Source organism: Xiphophorus maculatus, chromosome 7 (assembly GCF_002775205.1).
Source record: "Xiphophorus maculatus strain JP 163 A chromosome 7, X_maculatus-5.0-male, whole genome shotgun sequence".
Classification (NCBI taxonomy): Eukaryota; Metazoa; Chordata; class Actinopteri; order Cyprinodontiformes; family Poeciliidae; genus Xiphophorus; species Xiphophorus maculatus.
In genome coordinates this window covers 11769793-11790248 of record NC_036449.1, presented here as the reverse complement: position 1 = coordinate 11790248, position 20456 = coordinate 11769793, and the positions used below count along the sequence as shown (strand labels likewise).

At 39.8% G+C, this 20456-nt stretch overlaps 1 protein-coding gene across 2 annotated transcripts in view; it reads left to right on the top strand.

Annotated features, from left to right (window-relative positions):
• LOC102225865 (transcription factor Sox-1a) overlaps positions 1 to 17734 on the top strand; it is a 104004-nt gene extending 86270 nt beyond the window's left edge. Inside the window, exons 1-2 of one of the 2 annotated variants that reach the window (XM_005798045.2) lie at positions 1360 to 2592; positions 14716 to 17734. In XM_005798045.2, the coding sequence (XP_005798102.2) occupies positions 1750 to 2592; positions 14716 to 14763 (891 nt within the window). In that variant the 5' untranslated portion in view covers positions 1360 to 1749 and the 3' untranslated portion in view covers positions 14764 to 17734. Of the gene's footprint in view, positions 1 to 1359; positions 2593 to 14715 lie in introns of those variants that run through there. The other variant, XR_002752976.1, reaches the window with a different exon arrangement.
• Positions 17735 to 20456: the final 2722 nt, after the last annotated feature.

The following is a 20456-nucleotide window of genomic DNA, read 5'->3' as shown; positions in this document are numbered from 1 at the left end:
AGCGCTGGTTCATATGAGATCGTATGAAGGAGTGTTATTCCACTGGATGTGTGCGTACAGAAGAAGCAGTTTAGATGCGCATTGATTGGGATGTCCTACTTTTATGCAACATATGGAGAAAATTTGACCTTAAAAACGTAATCCAGAGTTGTGTGCTTTAAACGTTTTAAGCTGAAACAAGTATAGCTATCTTTATGTATTTGTTTATTTGATATGCTTTTAGTTTTTGTCCTTAATGGTCCAACAGCCTGTCACTCACTGCTGGGCCTGGCCTCAAATGACACAAGGAGTACCAGTATTTTTAAAAATTATGGACAACACACACAAAAAGTGTTTTTTCATTCCAGTATGTCAAATCAGCTGATGTTTTGTATGTAAATGCTTGGGGAAAAAACGTGACATTAGTTTATAAAAGTTCTAAATGTAACCCTTCTTTAATCTTTTTGATGGTTCCCCTGAAATGTTCTTAGGGCTTTGATTTTTATTTGTGAGCCCCCACAGCCCTCACTTCCAATAAACCCACCAACATGACCTTTTTGGAGATCCCCTGGCCTGGAAGACCTGCAGAAAGTCTTAAGTGTGTAATAGTTTTTATGAATATCCTTTTAGGAAATAAGGACAAGTCAAGAAGTTCTACCTATTTATTTATTTAGGTATTTATTTATTTATGCTTTTTTTTCTGCGATGATTGCAATAGATTTTTAATATGCTACCCAGGGGTGTCCCAGAAAGATTTGGGGCCAAGGGAAAGAGCGGTGGTGGCCGTGGTTTGATTCTCTGAAAAACAATAGGCATGCACCGTTCAAGACAGAAATTTCAGGAGTTTTATGATGTTTTATGCATTGAAGGACTCACAGAAAAAATCTTGAATGACTAAAGAACTAAATAAATAACTGAAATACAATATCTTACTTGAACATCTATTTATTTTTACAATGAGCTGTAAAAGAAATATAAACAAATCCAATAATTTCGAAAAATACACTTTTCAAGTATTGACATACAGTATGTACTCTTCTATCTGGAATTGAGGTGGTCAGCAAATTTTTGAAGGCGGTTGGCACCCAAACATACCATCCATCCACTCCTTTAAGAAACTTTGCTGAGGCTCCTCTGCTAAGATGTCATAAATCTTCCTTAAACATGATAGAGATATCTGACTCACTGCTATCACTGACAGAACCCACCAACACTGCAAACTAATCTCAGTTATTTTTGTTGCTGAAGTCTCTGAGAGTCTGTTTGAAAATGTTCAAATGCCTCGTGCTATTTGCGGGATTGATCCTCCTCCTCCTCCTCTTCCTCCTCCTCCTCTTCCTCCGTGCTCCTCTAAAGTCACCTGACCAAACGCCATGCAAATCACTATGTTGCTGCAGCCCCATTGGCCGCTTGTGGCTCATTTAACCGCTGTCAGTGCGCATCACATGGCCGCCGCTTTAACCAACTTCTCCAACTCCAACAGGGAAAGTGGCTCGAACGCGCATTCTGTCACATTTGGATGAGAAGCGACCCCAAGACCCAAGGCTGAGTGAAATACTGCGTGGAGAATATTTTTTATAAATATATTTATGCCTTCTCGGATTAATTTTCATCTCCAGTTTGTTTCATTAAGGGGTGAGAATAATAATATTCTGACTCGGTCATCTTCGGCGCACCCCGAATCAACTTGTGCGCGCCTGACCTGATCTTCAAACAGACTTTTGTTTTTGTTTTTTTCTCTGTTGGTGGTGAAGTTTAAAACCAGGGTGAATGTATAGCATGATGATGGAGACTGACCTTCATTCCCCCGGCCCCCAAACGAACACGAGCACGGGGCCAACAGGGCCGAACGGCGGCTCCAAAGCGAGCCAGGAGCGCGTGAAGAGACCCATGAACGCGTTCATGGTGTGGTCCCGGGGCCAGCGGAGGAAGATGGCGCAGGAGAACCCCAAGATGCACAATTCGGAGATCAGCAAGCGCTTGGGCGCCGAGTGGAAGGTGATGTCCGAGGCGGAGAAGCGTCCCTTCATCGACGAGGCGAAGCGGCTGCGAGCCATGCACATGAAGGAGCATCCGGATTACAAGTACCGGCCGCGGCGAAAGACGAAGACGCTGCTGAAGAAGGACAAATACTCACTGGCCGGCGGGCTGCTTTCCGGGCCCAGCGGCGGCGGTGGTGTCGGTTTAAGCGTCGGCATGAGCTCATCCGGGGTCGGACAGAGGTTAGAGAGCCCCGGGGGTCACGGAGGGTCCGCCGGCTCCGGCTACGCGCACATGAACGGCTGGGCGAACGGCGCGTACTCGGGGCAGGTGGCCGCAGCCGCCGCGGCCGCTGCGATGATGCAGGAGGCGCAGCTCGCCTACAGCCAGCACCCCGGCAGCGGGGCACACCACCACCACCACTCGCACCACCACCACTCCCACAACCCGCAGCCCATGCACCGCTACGACATGACGGCCCTGCAGTACAGCCCCATCTCGAACTCTCAGAGCTACATGAACGCCTCGCCGTCCAGCTACGGCGGGATCACCTACACGCAGCACCAGGGCTCCGGCGTCTCCTCCTCGGCTGCCATGGGAACGCTGGGGTCGCTGGTGAAGTCGGAACCGAGCGTGAGTCCACCCGTCAGCGGCACGCACTCTCGGGGTCCCTGCCCTGGAGACTTGAGGGAGATGATAAGCATGTATTTACCGACCGGGGAGCCGGGGGACCCGTCCATGCAGAGCAGACTGCACGCCTTGCCGCAGCATTACCAGAGCGCCGCGGCTGGAGTGAACGGGACGGTCCCTCTGACGCACATTTAGAACTGACAGAAAATACCTGCAAACTGCGACTGAACACATAACCAAATATTTACCTCTTTTCTAAAAGTAACCCCGCTCCCCAGAGCTCCATGCATTTTGTACAGAATGTTTATGATATTGTAAATGAATGAGTAAATAATATTTCATCTCGGCTGTTCTCCCAATCGGAAATATATAACGAATAAGACGCTGAGAAATTAGTTATTGTGCTACCATCTGTTTGCTCATCACTTCACACTCTTATTTAATGGGGGGGGGGGGGGCGCCAGGTTCACGTGCATGGGGGGGGGGGGGGGGGGTACAAAGGGGGATTCTTTATTTGCTTCAGCTCTCACATTATTATTATTATTATTATTATTATTATTATTATTATTATTATTATTATTATTATTTTTCAATTAAGCCATTGTAAGTTATTTAAAAGTGAGAAAACATGTCAAAGTCATGAGAAAGTGCTTTAAAAGATATGGAGAAGAACTCACATTCCTTAAATATTTGTGTTAATTTGCAGAAGCCTGTGTCTTAATTCCTTGGAGGTCATCTCTTTTTATTGTAACATTCTAATTAATGTAAATTGTGAATAACTTTAATATTTCCACAGAAAGACGGGCAACCCGCTGTTGTAATTTAAGCGCTTTTCTGCAGGTGAAAAGCCCCTGATATTGCAATGAAGAAGAATTGAATAAATTTCACAAGGTGTTGCTTTGATTCCTAAAAGGGCGGTCTTAGATTGATTATTTTTTCCACGTTTTCTGACAAAATAACACATTCTAGTTGAGTGAAGAAAAAACATTTCTTTTCACGTTGCTTCCCCCACCTTGAGACCATTTATTTCTGCGAGTTATTCTTTAAACGAGAAGTTTTTTAAATGTTTTTTGTCATTGAGGTTCACTTTAATCAAAAATGTTTTGTATAAAAAAAGGAAACATTCCCAGTCTTCTATTTCACAAAAATTTCAGGTATGTGTAGATTATAATCTATTATATTTTAATAGATTAAAATATATATTTTACCTTAAACTGAGACTAATACTATTGTTCTCTTGAAATTGTGCATGCTGATTTATGAAATAATTTCATATCGAGTGCAAGAAGGCCTTTGATAACCACCTGTTTATTTTCCTAACGTTTCACGTTGGGGGTTTTATTATTGTATTTTTGTATTATTAACTTGTGCTTTGATTATTTTTTGTTGCCCCCACTTAAAAGCCAAACAACTTGAGTCTTTTATTTCAGTTTAATTATTATAAATTCTCCCTTAATTCAAGAAGATTTTTTTTTTCTCTCTGGAATTACAGATTTCTTCCAACCTTCCTTCCTTTCCTTTTATTTTGTCAATGCCGGTTTTGAAACGTGCTCTTCAAAATATTTGAAAACATGTCGAAAATGTGTTGCATTTTTAAAATTATTAGCTTTTGGGAAACTATTCGGGTCATTCGTTTGGAAATCAGACAGGCAGAAAGTCTGACATTCCCGGTGAAATTGATGCCTTGAGTTGCATTTTTTTCCCCCACAATGTTTTGAATTTAAACTCAGTTTTAGGACGTATTTTTTCTAGTCATTTAATTTTAAGCCACATTGCAATTTACTGCCACAAACATTTTATGTTGATTTGCACTTTTTAGAAGTCATAATTGTGAAACTTTTCTGTAAACAAGGCCGATGCGTAATTTCTATTCACTGTTTGCTTCCACGCAACAACACAGTCCACCGTACAGAAACATCTTCAAATAGTTTAAAAACTGATATTTTTGTTATTTTATCATTAACAAAAAAAAAATACATGATTTCTTTCATCTTTATTGCATCCTGGGATTTTCAGATGTTGTAATCCGTTTAGAGAGTTTCATCTGTGTTTTCCCTCTTGACACTTGATAGCCTTAAGTCGGTAAAGTAGAGGAAAGTAAAGAGCTTAAGGGGCAGCAATCATGTAACCAAAACAAGAAACGTGGGAGTCAATGGAAATAACACTCCGACGCACATGTTCCAGATTTTTAAAACTTGATGGCGCAAAAACACAAACTAATCACAAAGGTGCTCGTCGTTGCGCACGGTGAAGGAAAACTACAGATGTTGTTCAATCAACCACTTTTTTTTTTATCTCACAGAAGAATGATTCTTTTTAGGATCCTCGCAGAAATTATCCAACGTGTTTGTGTTGGAAAAAAGGAAAATGTCATTTTGAAGTTTCAATCCACTTAAAAGTAATTTAAGAATGACAATTAGAGATGACTTCATTTCTGACAGCATGCTCGGTTTTTGATTGCCATAGGCCTCGTTTCATGATAGCGACTAATATCCATGCACACGCAAATAAGGGGGGAGGGGAGAATTTATGCCTACTTATGAATTTTAAAAATCAATTCTCAAATACATAGTTAAAAGGGCCTATTTCACACTGATGAAGACTCGCGTGGCGCGTCGATTAAACCTGTTAGGCCTCCCAGTAAAGCGTGTTAAACGTCTGGATGCGCGTTAATCTGCTGGAGTAAATCTAAGAGGAACAATGGAGACTTTAAATTCCAAAGCGCAACAAATAAAAAGTGCATCTATGGATGGATCTCTGCGCACCGCGGGGCGAAGGAGGGCCTTCGCCTCTGTTCCCTCTCTTATCTGCTGATGTGAGGAGATGCGGATTAGACCCTGAAAGCTCCGGGAGGCGGAGCCCGTCACGGCGCATCGCCAGGTTAAAAGAGGCGCGTTCTGGCAAATTTAACCCGCATAAATTACACCTTGAGGTGCAAAGAGGGCTGAGTGCAGGGCGCAACGTATATACAGGGGGATTCAGTTCGTGGCAGAACCGGTTTCCTGCTTGCGCGCGCGCGCGAATTCGTGCATGTGCACGTCCGTGCGCATGCTTTCAGCTGGCCGGCCAATAAATCTCTCCTCCGCGCGTTGCTCTTATCTTGTAGCCACCGATATATTCCGCGCTATGAGGCCATCAGCAGCGGCGCACAATCGGTTGTTCGCAAAGCCCCGATCCCTTGCACTCCCTGTCCTAAATGGGGATAATTAGCGTCACTTTATCACGCCTCTGCATATTTTCTCCGCGTCTCCCCCCTCTTTTCCAAAAAAAAAGAGAAAAAAATTACCAGGCAGCCTGCTCTCTGTCACAGAAGATTATGGAGACAGATTGCACAGAGCGAATGTGCCGGGCGAGATTAGCGCGGAATAGAGAATGCAGCTGGGCCAATGGATTCCTCGGAAGGGCCTTATCGTGCTATTACACGTTGACATGTTTAACAATCTTGCTGCCTCTTAATCCTGTAGTGCTTGCTCTATCTACCCACAGCTACCGCGCTGCACGCCGGCGCGCAGACCTAATGCACCGAGACGCAACACAAATACGGTGAAAGTTAAGGAAAAATTGCCTTATTTTCCAACTTTGCCCGACTACTGAGTGCTGTTTCATTCTCCCTTTTTTCAGTTTTATGATTTCTCCGGTGTTGCAATTGAGTCTTTGCATAAGTTAGAAAATTGAGGTGAGACTTTCCTGTTTCATGAGTTATCCTAAATCACTGTTTGATAATAACACCAAATTTAATTAAACGAGTTGTGAATGCGCAATTTTGGTGATTAAAATAAGTGTCAGAAACTAGCTGTCTCTCTTGGAGGTTTATTGAGTTCTTCATTTTTACTGATAAAACAAGCAATGAAATCCAGATATTTTATGTGAGTAAATTTCAATCCGTCAACTGGACTAGAAATTAGCTAAATTCAAACATATCTTTAATATGTACTCAACAAAATTTGTTAAATTCTGTCTCATTAATAGGATAATTTAGCTCATCTGGTTTGTCCTCTCCCAGTAAAAAGCGTCAGAAAATGAAAATATGTTTAACATTAAGTGATAAACTTTTTAAACCCATAATGGTTGCATGTAAACCTTTTCCCGACAACTACAGTTAAAAGGTGCTGCCCATTGGCAAGACTGCTTCAGTGTCAAAAAGTTCAAAAAGCATAAGAACAACTGTAAAACAAGAAAGGCAAACACAAAGATCCACAATTTAGGATGATTTATTGGCTTCTGTAAAGATTTATGCCATATTCCAACAAGGATGGCGAAGCATTTTCCTTTAGTTTAGCTTTTTCCATCCAACTCTGACAGAGGAAGCATTCGGGCTGCAAGCAGTTTGGTCTCTTATATGTTTGAGCCAAAATATGGCTTTGAATATCTGTGAGGCGTGATGGATGCTAAGGAAAAGACCTAAAAAAAAATTCTTTCAACTAATAGCCACACATCTTCACATCTCAAAAACACAAAGTTTGGCAACTGCTCAAATGCCAGCACAGTTGTTGCTAAGATCCTCTGTTCTATGCATTAACTCTAAAGTGTATCAGTAGTTTAGTGCTCACTACCCTGCACTTGCTCCCTGTGTTGAAATTAAACGTATACCTTGGATCATCATCCACATGCAGTCGTGTTGCAGTTAGCCGGATCCATCGGCAGTCGGTCTCCTTGGTGATCATTCTTGGTAGCTGTGGAGGATGATCTGGTTGTTTTGCACATCCTTGGTCGGATTGTATAGTTGGGACTTGAAGATAAAATCGTTCTGTTCCAGTCTGCCATGGTCCTCTTCATAAACTGCAGTGCTTTTTGTCGCTGAATTACTTGGAGAAACAGTAATGGTTCAGAGTGTTTTCGTCAGAATGCAGAATAAACAGAATAAGCTCCTTCAGGAACAAATGTGAAATAAAAATGTAGAATAAACCAAAATATTGGCACTTTGAGCACATTAGCCATGGATAACTGTACACAGCTATATGGGTTAAAGCCCAATATTATTTCTCCTAGTCTGTGCATTGATTGAAGAAGTCATTTTGTTGCAACAAAACTAGCAACATAAACTTACCATGACATTTTACATTATAGAGGGTGAACTATGTGTAGGTGGCTCTGACTGATTTCCTTGCTTGTTCAAAGTCTTTTAGCACAAAAAAACTTTCTGAAGCCCTGATCTTAAGGCAGTCCTCCACTTTTTCTAAGCAGATAGTTATGAATTAATAAAACAACCCATATCATCCTCTCATGCTTTCTGTTCTCTGTTGGATTACAAAAATCCAGTAGCTAATGTTATCAGAAAACTGCATTTAAAACTTGAACTCTCAGTTATAATTCTAACAATTGCAATGGTTAATATTAAACCCCCTCCAAAATTTCTTTTAAGAGCGTACACACATTCATGACAGTCACATCCCGGGCGCACCGTGCCTCCCTCCCTGTCCCGTCCCCTCCTGCCAGGCGGTGCACCGGGGCCTGTGTGGGAGTGATTGTGGAGCACCACTGTTGGAATTTGGCAGCGTCCGTGGGTTGGAGAGTCGCCCCACGCTGAGTCCCATTCAGCGACCATGCAGCGCACTGTGAGGTTGGGAAGTTTCAGTCAGCCGTGTACAACTCAATGGTCCCCACAAAGGCGATTACAAGCCCCAGCGCATTCCTGTAGAGATGTGGGAGCGGCGCAGGTGCGAGGAGGAGTGGAGAATGGGGTCTGGTACAAGGGGGGTAACCCGACAGAGCTGTGATGAAAACAGGACAGTGTTGGGACCACACAAAACCAGCCGCTTCTTGGGAACCGGGGTTGAGAAAGCAGATGATAAGTGTGAGCAAGTTGTGAATTTAGGGGGATGGGGTGCAGCATATTGAAGGGCCTCGCTGTCCATTAGTGAAAGAGAGAGTGCCTGAGGTTTCAATCAGAGGACATAATTGGGTCATGAGTCCAAAACGTCCAAGCACATATCCATTCTGAACTTTTGCAAATGCTTCAAAGCTTTTTCATCCTGCCAAAAGTTTGACATGTTGCTGTAAACCAGCACTATTCAACTTCAGTTTTAAGAGGCCCAAATAAAAAATAAAAAAAATGTTTTATTTTGTTTGATGGCTGTGGGGAATAATTTCTGAAATCAAGGAGAGAAATAAACCCCACCATGTCTAAAAAAACACAGTGGGTCTTTTTAATTTTTATTTCTTTACAAAAGTTAAAGCAAAAATCACAGATTTCAGAAACATCAAATAGAAAAAAAAATGTTGCTCCAATACTTCCTCTAACAATGACTGAACCTTGAAGTGACACTCAACTGAGGCAAATACTCATGAGGAAGTTTTATCAAGACCACATATCCTGGTACAGATGGAACATGAACACAGTACAACACCCATCCTCACATTTACATTTAATAATCTGTTATTTTATAAAAACAACTGAAGCAAATCTCACACAAAGGGCTTTCTTTCATAATTTTACATTTTAAAGTCACAAAACTGTCAACAAGGCTGTGTAAGTAATATAGTGTAGATTAAGTAACATAATTTTTATAAGCTGTGATCTTTGATGTACATGTTGTACATTTTCGAATTTGTTGTCAGTGACAAAAATACACAATCTTGATTTAGCTATTTCTGCTTAATTAGGATCATAAATAATATGATCAATCCTGAGGCACTCATGCCACTCCTCATTGGTCAGAGAGGAACATGTCCCTGAAATTCATATTTAAAAAAAGCTTAATTGACAAGTATAAGTGGATCCAAAGATTAGCCCAAAAGTCCTCTGCATCATCAGACTGAAAGTGTTGTCCTAAAGCAAAAGAAGCTTGCAAATCCACCCTCTCTTCTCTCCATCTGAAAAACGTCTTCATCAATGATTGACATTAATTTTTTTATGCTTTTAATATAGAAGTTAGTCTTCTAACTGGTTCAATAGAAAATGGGTCATGAACAAACTGCAGCACTTCAATAGGATTGTTAAAGATCATATTTCAACAATGAACCAATAATCATTTATTATTATAATGGAGATGGGATACCTACAGACCTCCCCAACATGTGCATAGAACATTTATAAAATTTTCCCTTTAATGATCACCCAAAGAGACTTTGTGCTTTTGATCAACTCCACAACATTTCAAACTCAGAAACGAGTTTGAAATGCAGAACAGCAACACAAGCAGCACATATTCAAGCACTTGATGTTTCCTTTGGCTGATAAGTTTTGTGGAAATGCTGATTTCAGTTTCCAGCAGGACTTTTCACTTGGAAACTGGTTCATCTACGTTTGCTATCAACCTGTAACAGTACTGCTGCAGAGCCTCTATGCCATGCTATATTGATGCAGTAATTCATGCAAAAGGAGCCACAACCAAGTTTGGAGAGCATAGAAATAAACAAGCTTCTCAGAAACTTGGCATATCTGTTTAAAATATCTTTCTTTGTTGTTCTTATGTAATATTCAAATTTTCTGAGATGGTGAATTTTGGGGGTTTCATTCTCTGTAAACCACAACAATCAAAATGACCAGAAATAAAAGCTTAGACTAATTCACTTTATGTGTAATGAATCTATATAGTATGGGTTTCACTTTATAAAATTATTCACAGAAATATTTAACGTTTTCACGGTATTCTAACTTTTTTAAATGATCTTGTGCAAATGAAACAACTATTGACTATTTTAGTGACTAGATGTAGTATGATGATTCAGTTCTTAAATAATGTTTCTTTAACATGCTATAGTTAATGGTTCACTGTTCTGAGGTGTTTTTCCTTTCTCTGTAGAGTGAACCATATGTACCATTAGTATGAGTTTAAGGTCTGGTCAATAAGTTTAAGAGCAATAAAGCAGCTTGGGCAAACCAACAAAAGGAAACTTAAATGTGAAAAAGGCAATGAATCATAAAAACTTTCTGTAAGTCATCTGTCTGTCCCGCTCTATTATGGTAGAAAGGATTTATCATAGGAGTCTGAGAAGTGCAATAAGTCAAAATGTTCTGCTGTGTACACCAAGCTGCGCTTCTTTGCCCCATCTCACAGTCGGGCTGTACCTCAGTGTTCTGCTGGTTCCAGCAGCAGCAGATGTGGAGCTCATTAATCCTGTACATCTTGGCCTCCTTACCAACCTTTCTGCCAAATGTACCGTTTCATGTTTTCTTCTAAATATCCAACTTTGATAAAGACATGAGATATGACCAAACCGGTGTGATATATGCAGCTTAGGAACACCTCTGGTGAGTTTCCACTAATTTGAATGACACCCACAACGGAGCCAAAGTCTGGGTGAATGATTTATTTATTTTAGATCAAAGTGCTTTAATAAAAAAGACGATAAAGCAGGGCATGATTAAACGGCAACCTTCTCCACCGCAAACTTCACATTTGGCTGCAGAGTTGCAGCTCCCTGTTCTTAAGCATTGCATCACTGTTGGTATTTCACAAAATGCCAACAGTGATGCAGGACATTTCTGATTTTCTTTCTGACCTTGACTTAGTTTAATTGAAAGCTCCTTTGTCGTCATTTTGCATTTGGATTGTGATTTCATGTACTTTATAGGTTGCCAGAAGTCGCTCAATGGTTGTTCATAATGTAGCCACCCTCAAATAGAACAAAAACTTTAATGTTGCTAAATTCAGTTGTATCTTATTTCTGGTTAGAGCTTACTTACAGTTTTGAATCTTTTTCAATTTCGTCATCCACGCCTCTTGAGCCTTTACATATTTGATGACGCTACAACCACAAACATCTGTATATTTTGACACGACTGTTGCAAATGTTCTTGTTGACGTAGTTTAATCTGACTCAAATAAAAAATAAACATCCAGATTAGAATGATGCATGACCTGTCACATCTTAAGTGAAATAATATAAATTTAACCAGCTGTACAAGAACAGAAGGGGCTTAATCGTTACGGAGCAGCTGTTACACTTGTTGAGTGGGAGAGCATCACTTCAAAGTTAGAAAACATTAAAGACAAACTTAGCGATAAAAGCACTGAGTTATTTTTTTACAAGTCACCAATTTAAAGACTCAAAAACAATCTAGAAGACCTGTGTCTCCGCAAAAGAAAAAACACACAGAAATACATTTTTACATGTAAAAAAAAAAAAATAGGTCATCACAATGTTGTTGCTAAAAAGACTTTGCTATCTTTCAAACTTTTGGGACTTCAGTCTGAATTTTTTTCGATTGGACCTACACTCCAGCTCAACACATGGCAAGGGGTTAAGATTTTCTTGGAAATTTGTACTGTTTTCATTCATCTTTTGGCATCACATGCCTTGTCATCCTTAATTAGGAGCTTGGCTCTGCCAAAAATACTGCGATGAGCACTGCAATTTGCCCACTTCTTATAGGCACACCTTCATAATGATGCATCATAGAAAACCATTTATAGACCGAGTCTTCAAGCTTAAAATAACAATCCGTTTTTTATGACTGACACATTTACAACTACTTGACATATTTTATTAGGCACAATGTAAAGTGTCAGGCAAACTGAACAGTTTTATAATTGATGTAGCAAAAAGCTGTACTTTAATCCCAACCACAGTGCCCTGTAAAATAATCTAGCTGCTCTCACGTTTTTAACATTTTGTCTCAGAAGAAACACAAACTATGATATACCAACATAAAGCAGAAGAAATGTAAGAAATAAGAGCTCCACAGGGTAATGTAAAGATCTTTGCATTTCCTGTTGCTTCCACTTTATCTTTTTTGTTTACAAACATGTTCAGGTCTTTTACATAAAACATCAATAAAATATCTTAAAAATTGTGCTTGTAATGTGACAAAGTGCAAAAAAGCTTAAGAGGCCTGAATATGAATGCCGTTGCCAATAGAGTAAATGTTATGCATCCAGGTATAATTAATACGGGTAAGCCCCTCTTCAGACCTGTGCAATACTGCACTTCTGTGCACAGAATACCAGCTCTAGTTTGTCATTTGCAGGAGATTTCTGTTCTTCTCTGTAAATTCAGTTTTCAGGTCAATTTTTGACTTTGTCCATTTAGCTAAAATTTGCCCAACTGAGCAAAACTAGACATTGAGTCACTTTCTTTTTTTCTTCATACGTCACTCAGGTTTTGTGCTTTAACAAAGTTAAAGTTTAACAGAGTATCCAACATTTTGGATACTCATTTTCTTGAATTACCACATTTCCTCACTCACTGGTAGACTGACCCTGAGGTCAACTTACCAGTTTATTTTCTCCTCTCCAACTAGCAGAAAGAAAGGTGGTGGTGTTTTTTGTCCCTAACCCAAATGAAGGAACAAACTGTCTTCATTTGGACAACAATATTTTTGATTGTTTTAAATCTTGGTTTAGCTGTTTTCTGAGGCTTGTGCTCCATTTCATGTGATTTTTGATGATTACAATGTTTTAGCTTTTATTTTTTTCTTTTATTAATTATATTTCTTGTACATTACTGAGCTTGCTTGCTAGTTCTTTGGTCGTATAAGGGCGCTGCTGATTGGTTGATGGATTGATCAGGTTGGTTGGCTGATTATCAATACATTCATGAATTATAGCAAATATTATATTACATGAATGCAATATAATAGCTACTAATTTAGGACTTATTGACCATTTGTGGACAACAGATTTTCTTGCTTCTTATGTTGCATTCAGATTCCATCCGTATTTCCTTTTAATTGGCAGGAAGAAAGGTGACTTAAGAACTTGAGATCTCTTTCTCTTTGAAAACTAATCCTATTAGAAAACATATTATCTCTTTAAAATCCTAGCTGAGAGTGGATGGCATAAAATAGACCGCAAGTAAACATTATGTCCTTGCAGAAAAAACACCAGACAGAAAACTTTAATTGACTTGGAGGTGATGTCTGGATTGTAGTTAACAAGTTCATTTCACCTCCACAACTCCAGCTCCTGTCCCTTTTCTTCAGCAGGTAATACTAAAAAAGGTTATTTAATCAGGAGCCTGCAGGGTTGTGAATGGCAAAAATTCACTTGGCTTAGCTGTTTAACCTAGTAAAAGTAAAAAAAAAACACTCAAAGTACTGAACATGTAAAGGCTCTCTGTGTAAGAAAGGAATTGGAATACAAATCCATCTAGGATTTTGTTTTGTATCCTGTTGTGAAACTACAGATGTATTCATCAACACTAGAAAAAGGTGCACTGATTTGACAAATCTTACCTACTTTTACATAAAGACAAGTCTGATAGCTTCTCTTATCTGGGAAATACACGACTCATCACCCAGCAGGAGTGATGTTTTAGGAAGCAATAGAACAGGAACCCTTGAATTCAGGCGTTCTTGGGATCATTTCCTGACACAAGTCATATTGTTCATGGCCAAATGCACAACTTCTTTCACAAAATATTTCACCAACATGCATCCTGCTCATTGGATAATTTTTTTTGAACTATGAAAACTTTATTTTTGACTCCTTTTAATGCAAATAAAGCCGATCAATCATCCTCTCCTCAGCAGTGCCTGACTTGTCACATAAAACAAGTTTCTGATATGCTGCCGCACAGGATTTAAATAGATACTTAAATACCTGCATATGAGTTTAATGCACACGCATTCAAATTTTAAACATTTCACATTTAAATATGTTATTACTAAATAATTTAAATGCCATTTCTCGCTAACTTGTTAAATCTCTGACTCGCATGCGAAGTCAGCTAAACACATGAGCCCATCAGATGCTGTGAAGGATTTCTTTTCCTCTGTGTCAGGTGATAATTCTCAAAGCAGTAGCTAGAGGTTAATGAGGGGTCAAAGAGTGCAGATAAGAAACAGCCGTTCTACGGCACCTTCTGCATCCTGCAGCCCGCCGATAGCCGCTTGAAGTAGCTGACCTCTGAACTCCGCCGGGTCGAGTGATCAACAACCCGGGGTTATTTAGATAAGTCCGATAGAAACAAGTGAAGGATTTGTATGTCACTGCGAAATGTCGAAGAGGCGCTGATAAATTGTTCTTAATGATCGCAACCGTGCGCTATTAGTTTCCACGGCCGTTAAATTGATGCCAGATATCAAGCTGTTTTAAGATGGGATTAACTGGATTATTTCTGATTGAACTGATGAATTAATAAATCAACTTAGAAACAGCATCGTCAGAGAGTAAATGACTCTTAATGTGTGATTCTCATACTGTTTGTCTTCCTTCCCTTTTCTGTTTTTGTCTCTTCCAGCAAAGTGACCGTGACCAGTGGACGTGGATCACCCAGTGGAAACCGTAATTTACTGATAGCACCCTGTCTCCTCTCTCAGCTGGCAGGCCATCATTACATCAAGCACTGGAAGAAAGGTGCTGTGAGGAATGGAAAGAGGACCTTCAAGGAAATGTCAGACAATCACATCCTTAAATTTACTCTTTGCACTCTGATTGCTGACCTTATAAACTCTTGAATGACACAATGACATTCCACTGATTGCCCAATATTTTTGTGTAAAAGTGATTTCAGCACATCTGGACCACAACACAAACGGTGCCCTTGCAGAAGTATTCATACCACCTGCATAGATATGAGGTAGATGTTAAAGGATGCATGGAAATTTTTTTAAATGTACAATGCATTTGTACATTACTTAGCCACACAAAAAAATGTCTCCACAAGTCACCTATTTAAGTGAATTATTTTACATCTATGTGTTGTAATCTTTGTAAATAAAAAAAATGCAGCTGATCTGTGAAAGTCTTGGGAGTTTGCCAGAGAACATTGTTAAAGAAAAAACATGACAACATAAAAAAAACACCAGCCGGGTCAGGGATAAAGTTAAGGAGAAGTTTGAAAACACTACAATGGCTGTGAACTTCTCATGAAGTTCTTTTTAATCTATTAATCAGAAATGGACAGATCATGACACAGCTGGTGCTAAATACACTCAAATACCGGAAGAAAACCTGTTGGAGTAAAACAGACTACAGCAACCATCCACCAGAGGCTTTATTGGGACAGATTAGATCAGAGTACATTCATGTGCCTCGTTTAGGTGTATAAAGTCCACACCTAAATCCAAATGTGAATCCGCTGCAAAATTGAAAGCTGATGTACAGAGACGCTTGATGTTGCACATCGGTAGAGACATATCCCCAAAGGACTTGAAGCAATTACAGCAACAGGTGTTTCTACAAAGTATTAACTCTGAATGTGTTAATACATTAACACACTGTGCTTTTTAGAATTTGATTTGTTTGAAAAAATGGAAAGAAATGTGCTTATTTACCTGCACTTGGCAATCATGCACTAGCTTGTGTTGATCTATCAGATAAATCTGATTAAATGCATGGAGAATTTAGTTGTAATGCATCAAAATATGAAGGAATTCATTGGGTGTGAATACTTTTGTGAGGCACTGTGCACACAAGAACTGGGTTGCATACTGCAGCTCTCCTTTTCTTGTCCCATTTGCAGAAAACCTCACCGTCTTAATAATCTTAGCCCCTTAGCTGGCATGCTTTCCAAGAATCCGCTGCATTTTTCGTTTAGCAAAAATGGTCACAAACCTTTCACGAGTATTGATATTTACTGTGTAACCAGAGAACGGTCACCTTACACAGAGTTAGTGCCTGTTAAAGGGAATCAATCAAAACTCTGCTGTCTGTTTTCTGGCCGGCCATGGCCCTCAGTCACTGTGGTAAGTGGGAGCAATTTTAATTTGAAAACAAACCTCTGGCAGGTTCTTTTAATGCAGATACACAAAGAAATAGTGCTTAGTTATGTTCTAATTAACATCTTTCTGGTGTGTGTGTGTGAGTGTGCATGTCATATGTTGTTGTTTAGGTTCAGAGCCAATGGTTTGTTTTACAGCTGATGATGTGATTTTGGTTGGTTGTAGAGGTAAAGAAAAAAAAAAGAAGAAGAGCAAATTAAATAAATTGAAAGTGTTCTTCCCTGTGGAAAGATAATAATGCACAAACAAATTAAATGTATTTTCTAATTCAGAAGTAAATTAACTCCTCAAAGTAAAAGTTGCAGAAAAAGTTTCAGCATTTAAAATATGTATTAATTCCAAGGCCTAAATGTGCCCTCAATTATTTTACCATTGGCCCTAAAGTAATTGATTTTGGGCAGAGAAAAACAGGAGGTGGAGGGGTGATCCTTGTTGTTATGGAAAAAAAACTACAAAACCAATAAATGGGAAAATAACTGACGTCGTAATTCCTGTGAGTGCTGTAACCTTGCTTTATTGATTTGCTTTTTTTTCTTTCATAAAAGACGTTTGAGTTACAGCCTCAAAGTTGCACCCATGATAGCATAAGTCACAATAATTTGTCTATTTTTCTTTTTCTTTTCTTCTTCTCTCACTGACGCCACGGTAAGGCAAACAGTGAACGGACAACAACAAAAACATGCATAGAGACAAGATAATGAGCTTCTCAGGTGACTACATGCAGTGATTACCAGGTTTCTGGTGTTACCACAAAAACCTGCGCTCTGTCTTTGCACACACACACCCACACACGCCCGCACACTCTTGAGAGATCCTTGGTTATCACACCCTTCCAGATTGTTACCAACTACTTATGGAAAACACACACACGCGCTCGCACACACACATCTCAAGATGTGGCCACTCTTGCCAATATGAGCACAGTGTTAAGAACAGTTGTTGTTTTGCGCATATATATGTGTGTGTGTGTGGGGGGTTTTTTTAGTATCTCTAAATTCCTAGCGTTGCTAAGGTGCTTTGGGAGGGGGATTAACAGACGCTGGCGCCGATGAGCAAGCCTCGCAGATTTCCAACCGGCAGGAAAAGAGACAAAGAAAGACGGGAAAGACGGAGGAATGCAGCAGCGGGTTAGACAACAGGGAGACGACAGTAACAGCTTGTGTAAACACGATGACTTAAGAGACGCAAAGAGGGGTAAGGCGACAGAACAGGTATACTAAACGGCTGGTTTGAACTTTTGAGCAGACCTGTGGGAAACTGCTTTTTTTTTTCATATTGTGTTCTCACCATCTCCTCACCGTCTTCCTCTCTATTACTTCCCATCTCTTCATTCCCAACCCCCAAGGGCAATAATTTCAGATCGAGATGCTTTAGTGTCGCTGTTTTTTGTTTTTTTTTTCCTTCAAACTTCAAACATTGTCAGCATTCAGGTCACGCTGCTGCGCCTCTAGCATCGGTGACTGCGCTGTCTCAGGTGAACATCTCTCCCAGCGCGTCCTTTATGACTCTCTCCTTCCCTTTCTACTGATATCAAAAGTCTGCACACCGCTGGTAAAAAAAAAAAAAAAAAAAAAAAAAAAAAACAGGCTTTTCTGCATTATTCATCTGGAAAACAAACAAATCTGTTGGAGGGAAAAATTCTGTAATAATCTGGTCAAATAAATACATGCACTATCTGAAATGAATAAATCATGCCTTTAAAGCATATTTTCATTACATTTCAACATTCTGGGTTTTTATGGGTTCAGATCTAACATCTGTTAAGGTTAATTTGATCAACTTTAAACAAAGTTCAGCTGCACTTGTAAAATTGCTTCTTTCATACTTTAGCTAAATCCACAGTTTGAGGAAAAACTACATATTATTCAAATGATCCTGTTGTGGAGGTATCAATGAAAACTTCACAGCTTTACATACACACCAGTGCCAGAGTCAATCCAGTGACATTGCTAAAACCGGACTTTTCTCCAAAATTTACACTGACAAGATGAAAATTGGTAAGTGAGGCCGCCAAGAGAACGATAGCAACGCTCAAGAAGTTTCAGGAGTTTCAAGAGTTCGTGGTTAGTACTTGTTGTGATCTGCATGTGATAGCAGTCTGCTATTTTCTCCATATGTCTGGACTCACGATTAGGATGGAAAGACAGAAGCAATTTCTTCCACATAAAACATTAACACCTGGCTAAAACCTCCCATGTGTTAGGATGGGAGTTTTAAAGTGGCCAAGGCAGAGTCCAGGCTAACGACTAAATATTATAGATCTGTATGGTATCCTGTAGGAGGCTTTTTACAAGAGATGGTGTCACAATCTGATAGATTTGGTGGATTTGGCACATATTGTCATAACTTACGTAGGAATCTGTCAGACTCCTATTGAAAATGCTGAAAGCTGAAATTGAGTCAAATAGTCCTTTAATAAGATGCTGATTTAAGGCTTTACAGGTATGAAAGCAAGTTGTTGGATTTTGTTCATCTTTTAGATTTTTCCATCACAAATATTTCTTGTTTTTATGTAATTGTACTGAATATATGTCACATTGTGGATGTAGATACAGATCTATTCAATACAAATGAAAATACATGAAAAGTTCATTTATTTTAGGAACTTTATCACTAAGTGAAATACATTGTATAGATGAATTGCACACAGATGGATGTTTGAAAGCCTTTTCTGTGTTCACTATGATAATATTCCTCTTACAGTTGATGAAAACAGAACATTTAAAACTAATCAGATGAATAAAAAAAGCAGTATGTATAGAAACAGAAATGTGGGTTTAGTTAAAAGTATGTCTAAAAGCTCCTTGAAGATTGTTCTTATCAAAAGGTGCTTTTATTCTGACAAAGGAGACTCATTGGGACGTATATTATAATTTATTGAATATGTCTGTATTAAAAGTGACATTTTCTTTAACCAAAGTAGGTGCAGCTTTAGGGGCAGGGTGGTCTAGATCCTTGTTTTTCTTTAATCCACTCCCCAGACTCGGCTTCTCAGGTAAAGTGTAACTATATGCCGCCTGTTTGTGGAGTACAAGGCACTTGACCAAGGGCCAGCACTGCTCCTCCTTCATCTCCCGTCCCCTCCCTCCCCCTAACAGGATCAGTTTACCAGCCCCCCCAGCCACCCACACCTCCGCTCCTTCCCGATCCCTCACTGAAAGGTAATGTATTTTGCAGCCACATCACCGTCGGAGGAAGTCAAAAAGCATGCGTCTGTATATTTGTACACCATCCAGACAGGTGTTTGAGACCTTGTCTGGACCTCGGCAGCTGGGCTCCTGTAACCGTGCCCGTCTCTCTGCGAGGGGTTGGCTAGAGTGACTGAGTTGGCCAAGGTGCGGCGGCGGCTGTCTTTCAACCACTGATCCCTGAGAACTACTCATCTGATCAGCCTGGATCTGCGCTTCGCGGCTGCCGGGGTCACACAACCCAACCCCGGGGTCAAGCAGCTAATTACAGATCCCTGTGTCCTCCGTCTCTGTCACCGCTGGGAAAATGGCGAAGGTGGGGAAAGAAGAGGCCTGAGAGGAGAGGGGATAAAAGGAGAAAATATCGACTTAGACATCAAAAGGTCAACACTGAGGGTAAACCAAGCTGTACATTTCTTCCTCTTGAGGAATAAAATAAAAATAGACTGAAGTTCTGTGAGGTTCTGGAGCAGAATCTACATACTGGATATGGATTTGTGTTTTTCAGCCTTTCTTCGTCTTCACTCTTCAATACTTTCTGAATTAGCCCAAAATACGTTGCTTTGCAAAACTTTTCACACCTCTTGAAAATTTTCACTGTCTGTCATATTAAAACCACAAACTGGAAGCATTTTATAGGAATGTTGTGACAGAACAACACAAAGTAATGTACCAGGTCTTTCAACAGTAGCCTTCTTCTTACCGTTAGTCCATAAAACACCAGCTATGCTGCACAACTAATCATTGTCTGTTTTGACAGATTCTTCCACTTGCTGCAGATGTTTCTTGCATTGACCTTCTTGCTTCCCATCACCTGATGGTTTAGGTGGATGACCATGTACTGGTAGGTTTCCAGTTGGGGCTTTTCTCTTTTTATTTTCAGATGAAGGATTGAGTAGTTCTGCATGAGATGTTCAAAGTGTGAGGTATTGTTTTACAAAATCTGCTCTAAACTTCTGCACAATTGTATCTCTGACATGTTTGCTGTGTACCTTGTCATCATGAATCGGTTTGCTCTCTAATGTTTCGAACCTCTGAGGCCTTTTCAGAGCAGCTGGATTCGTATTGAG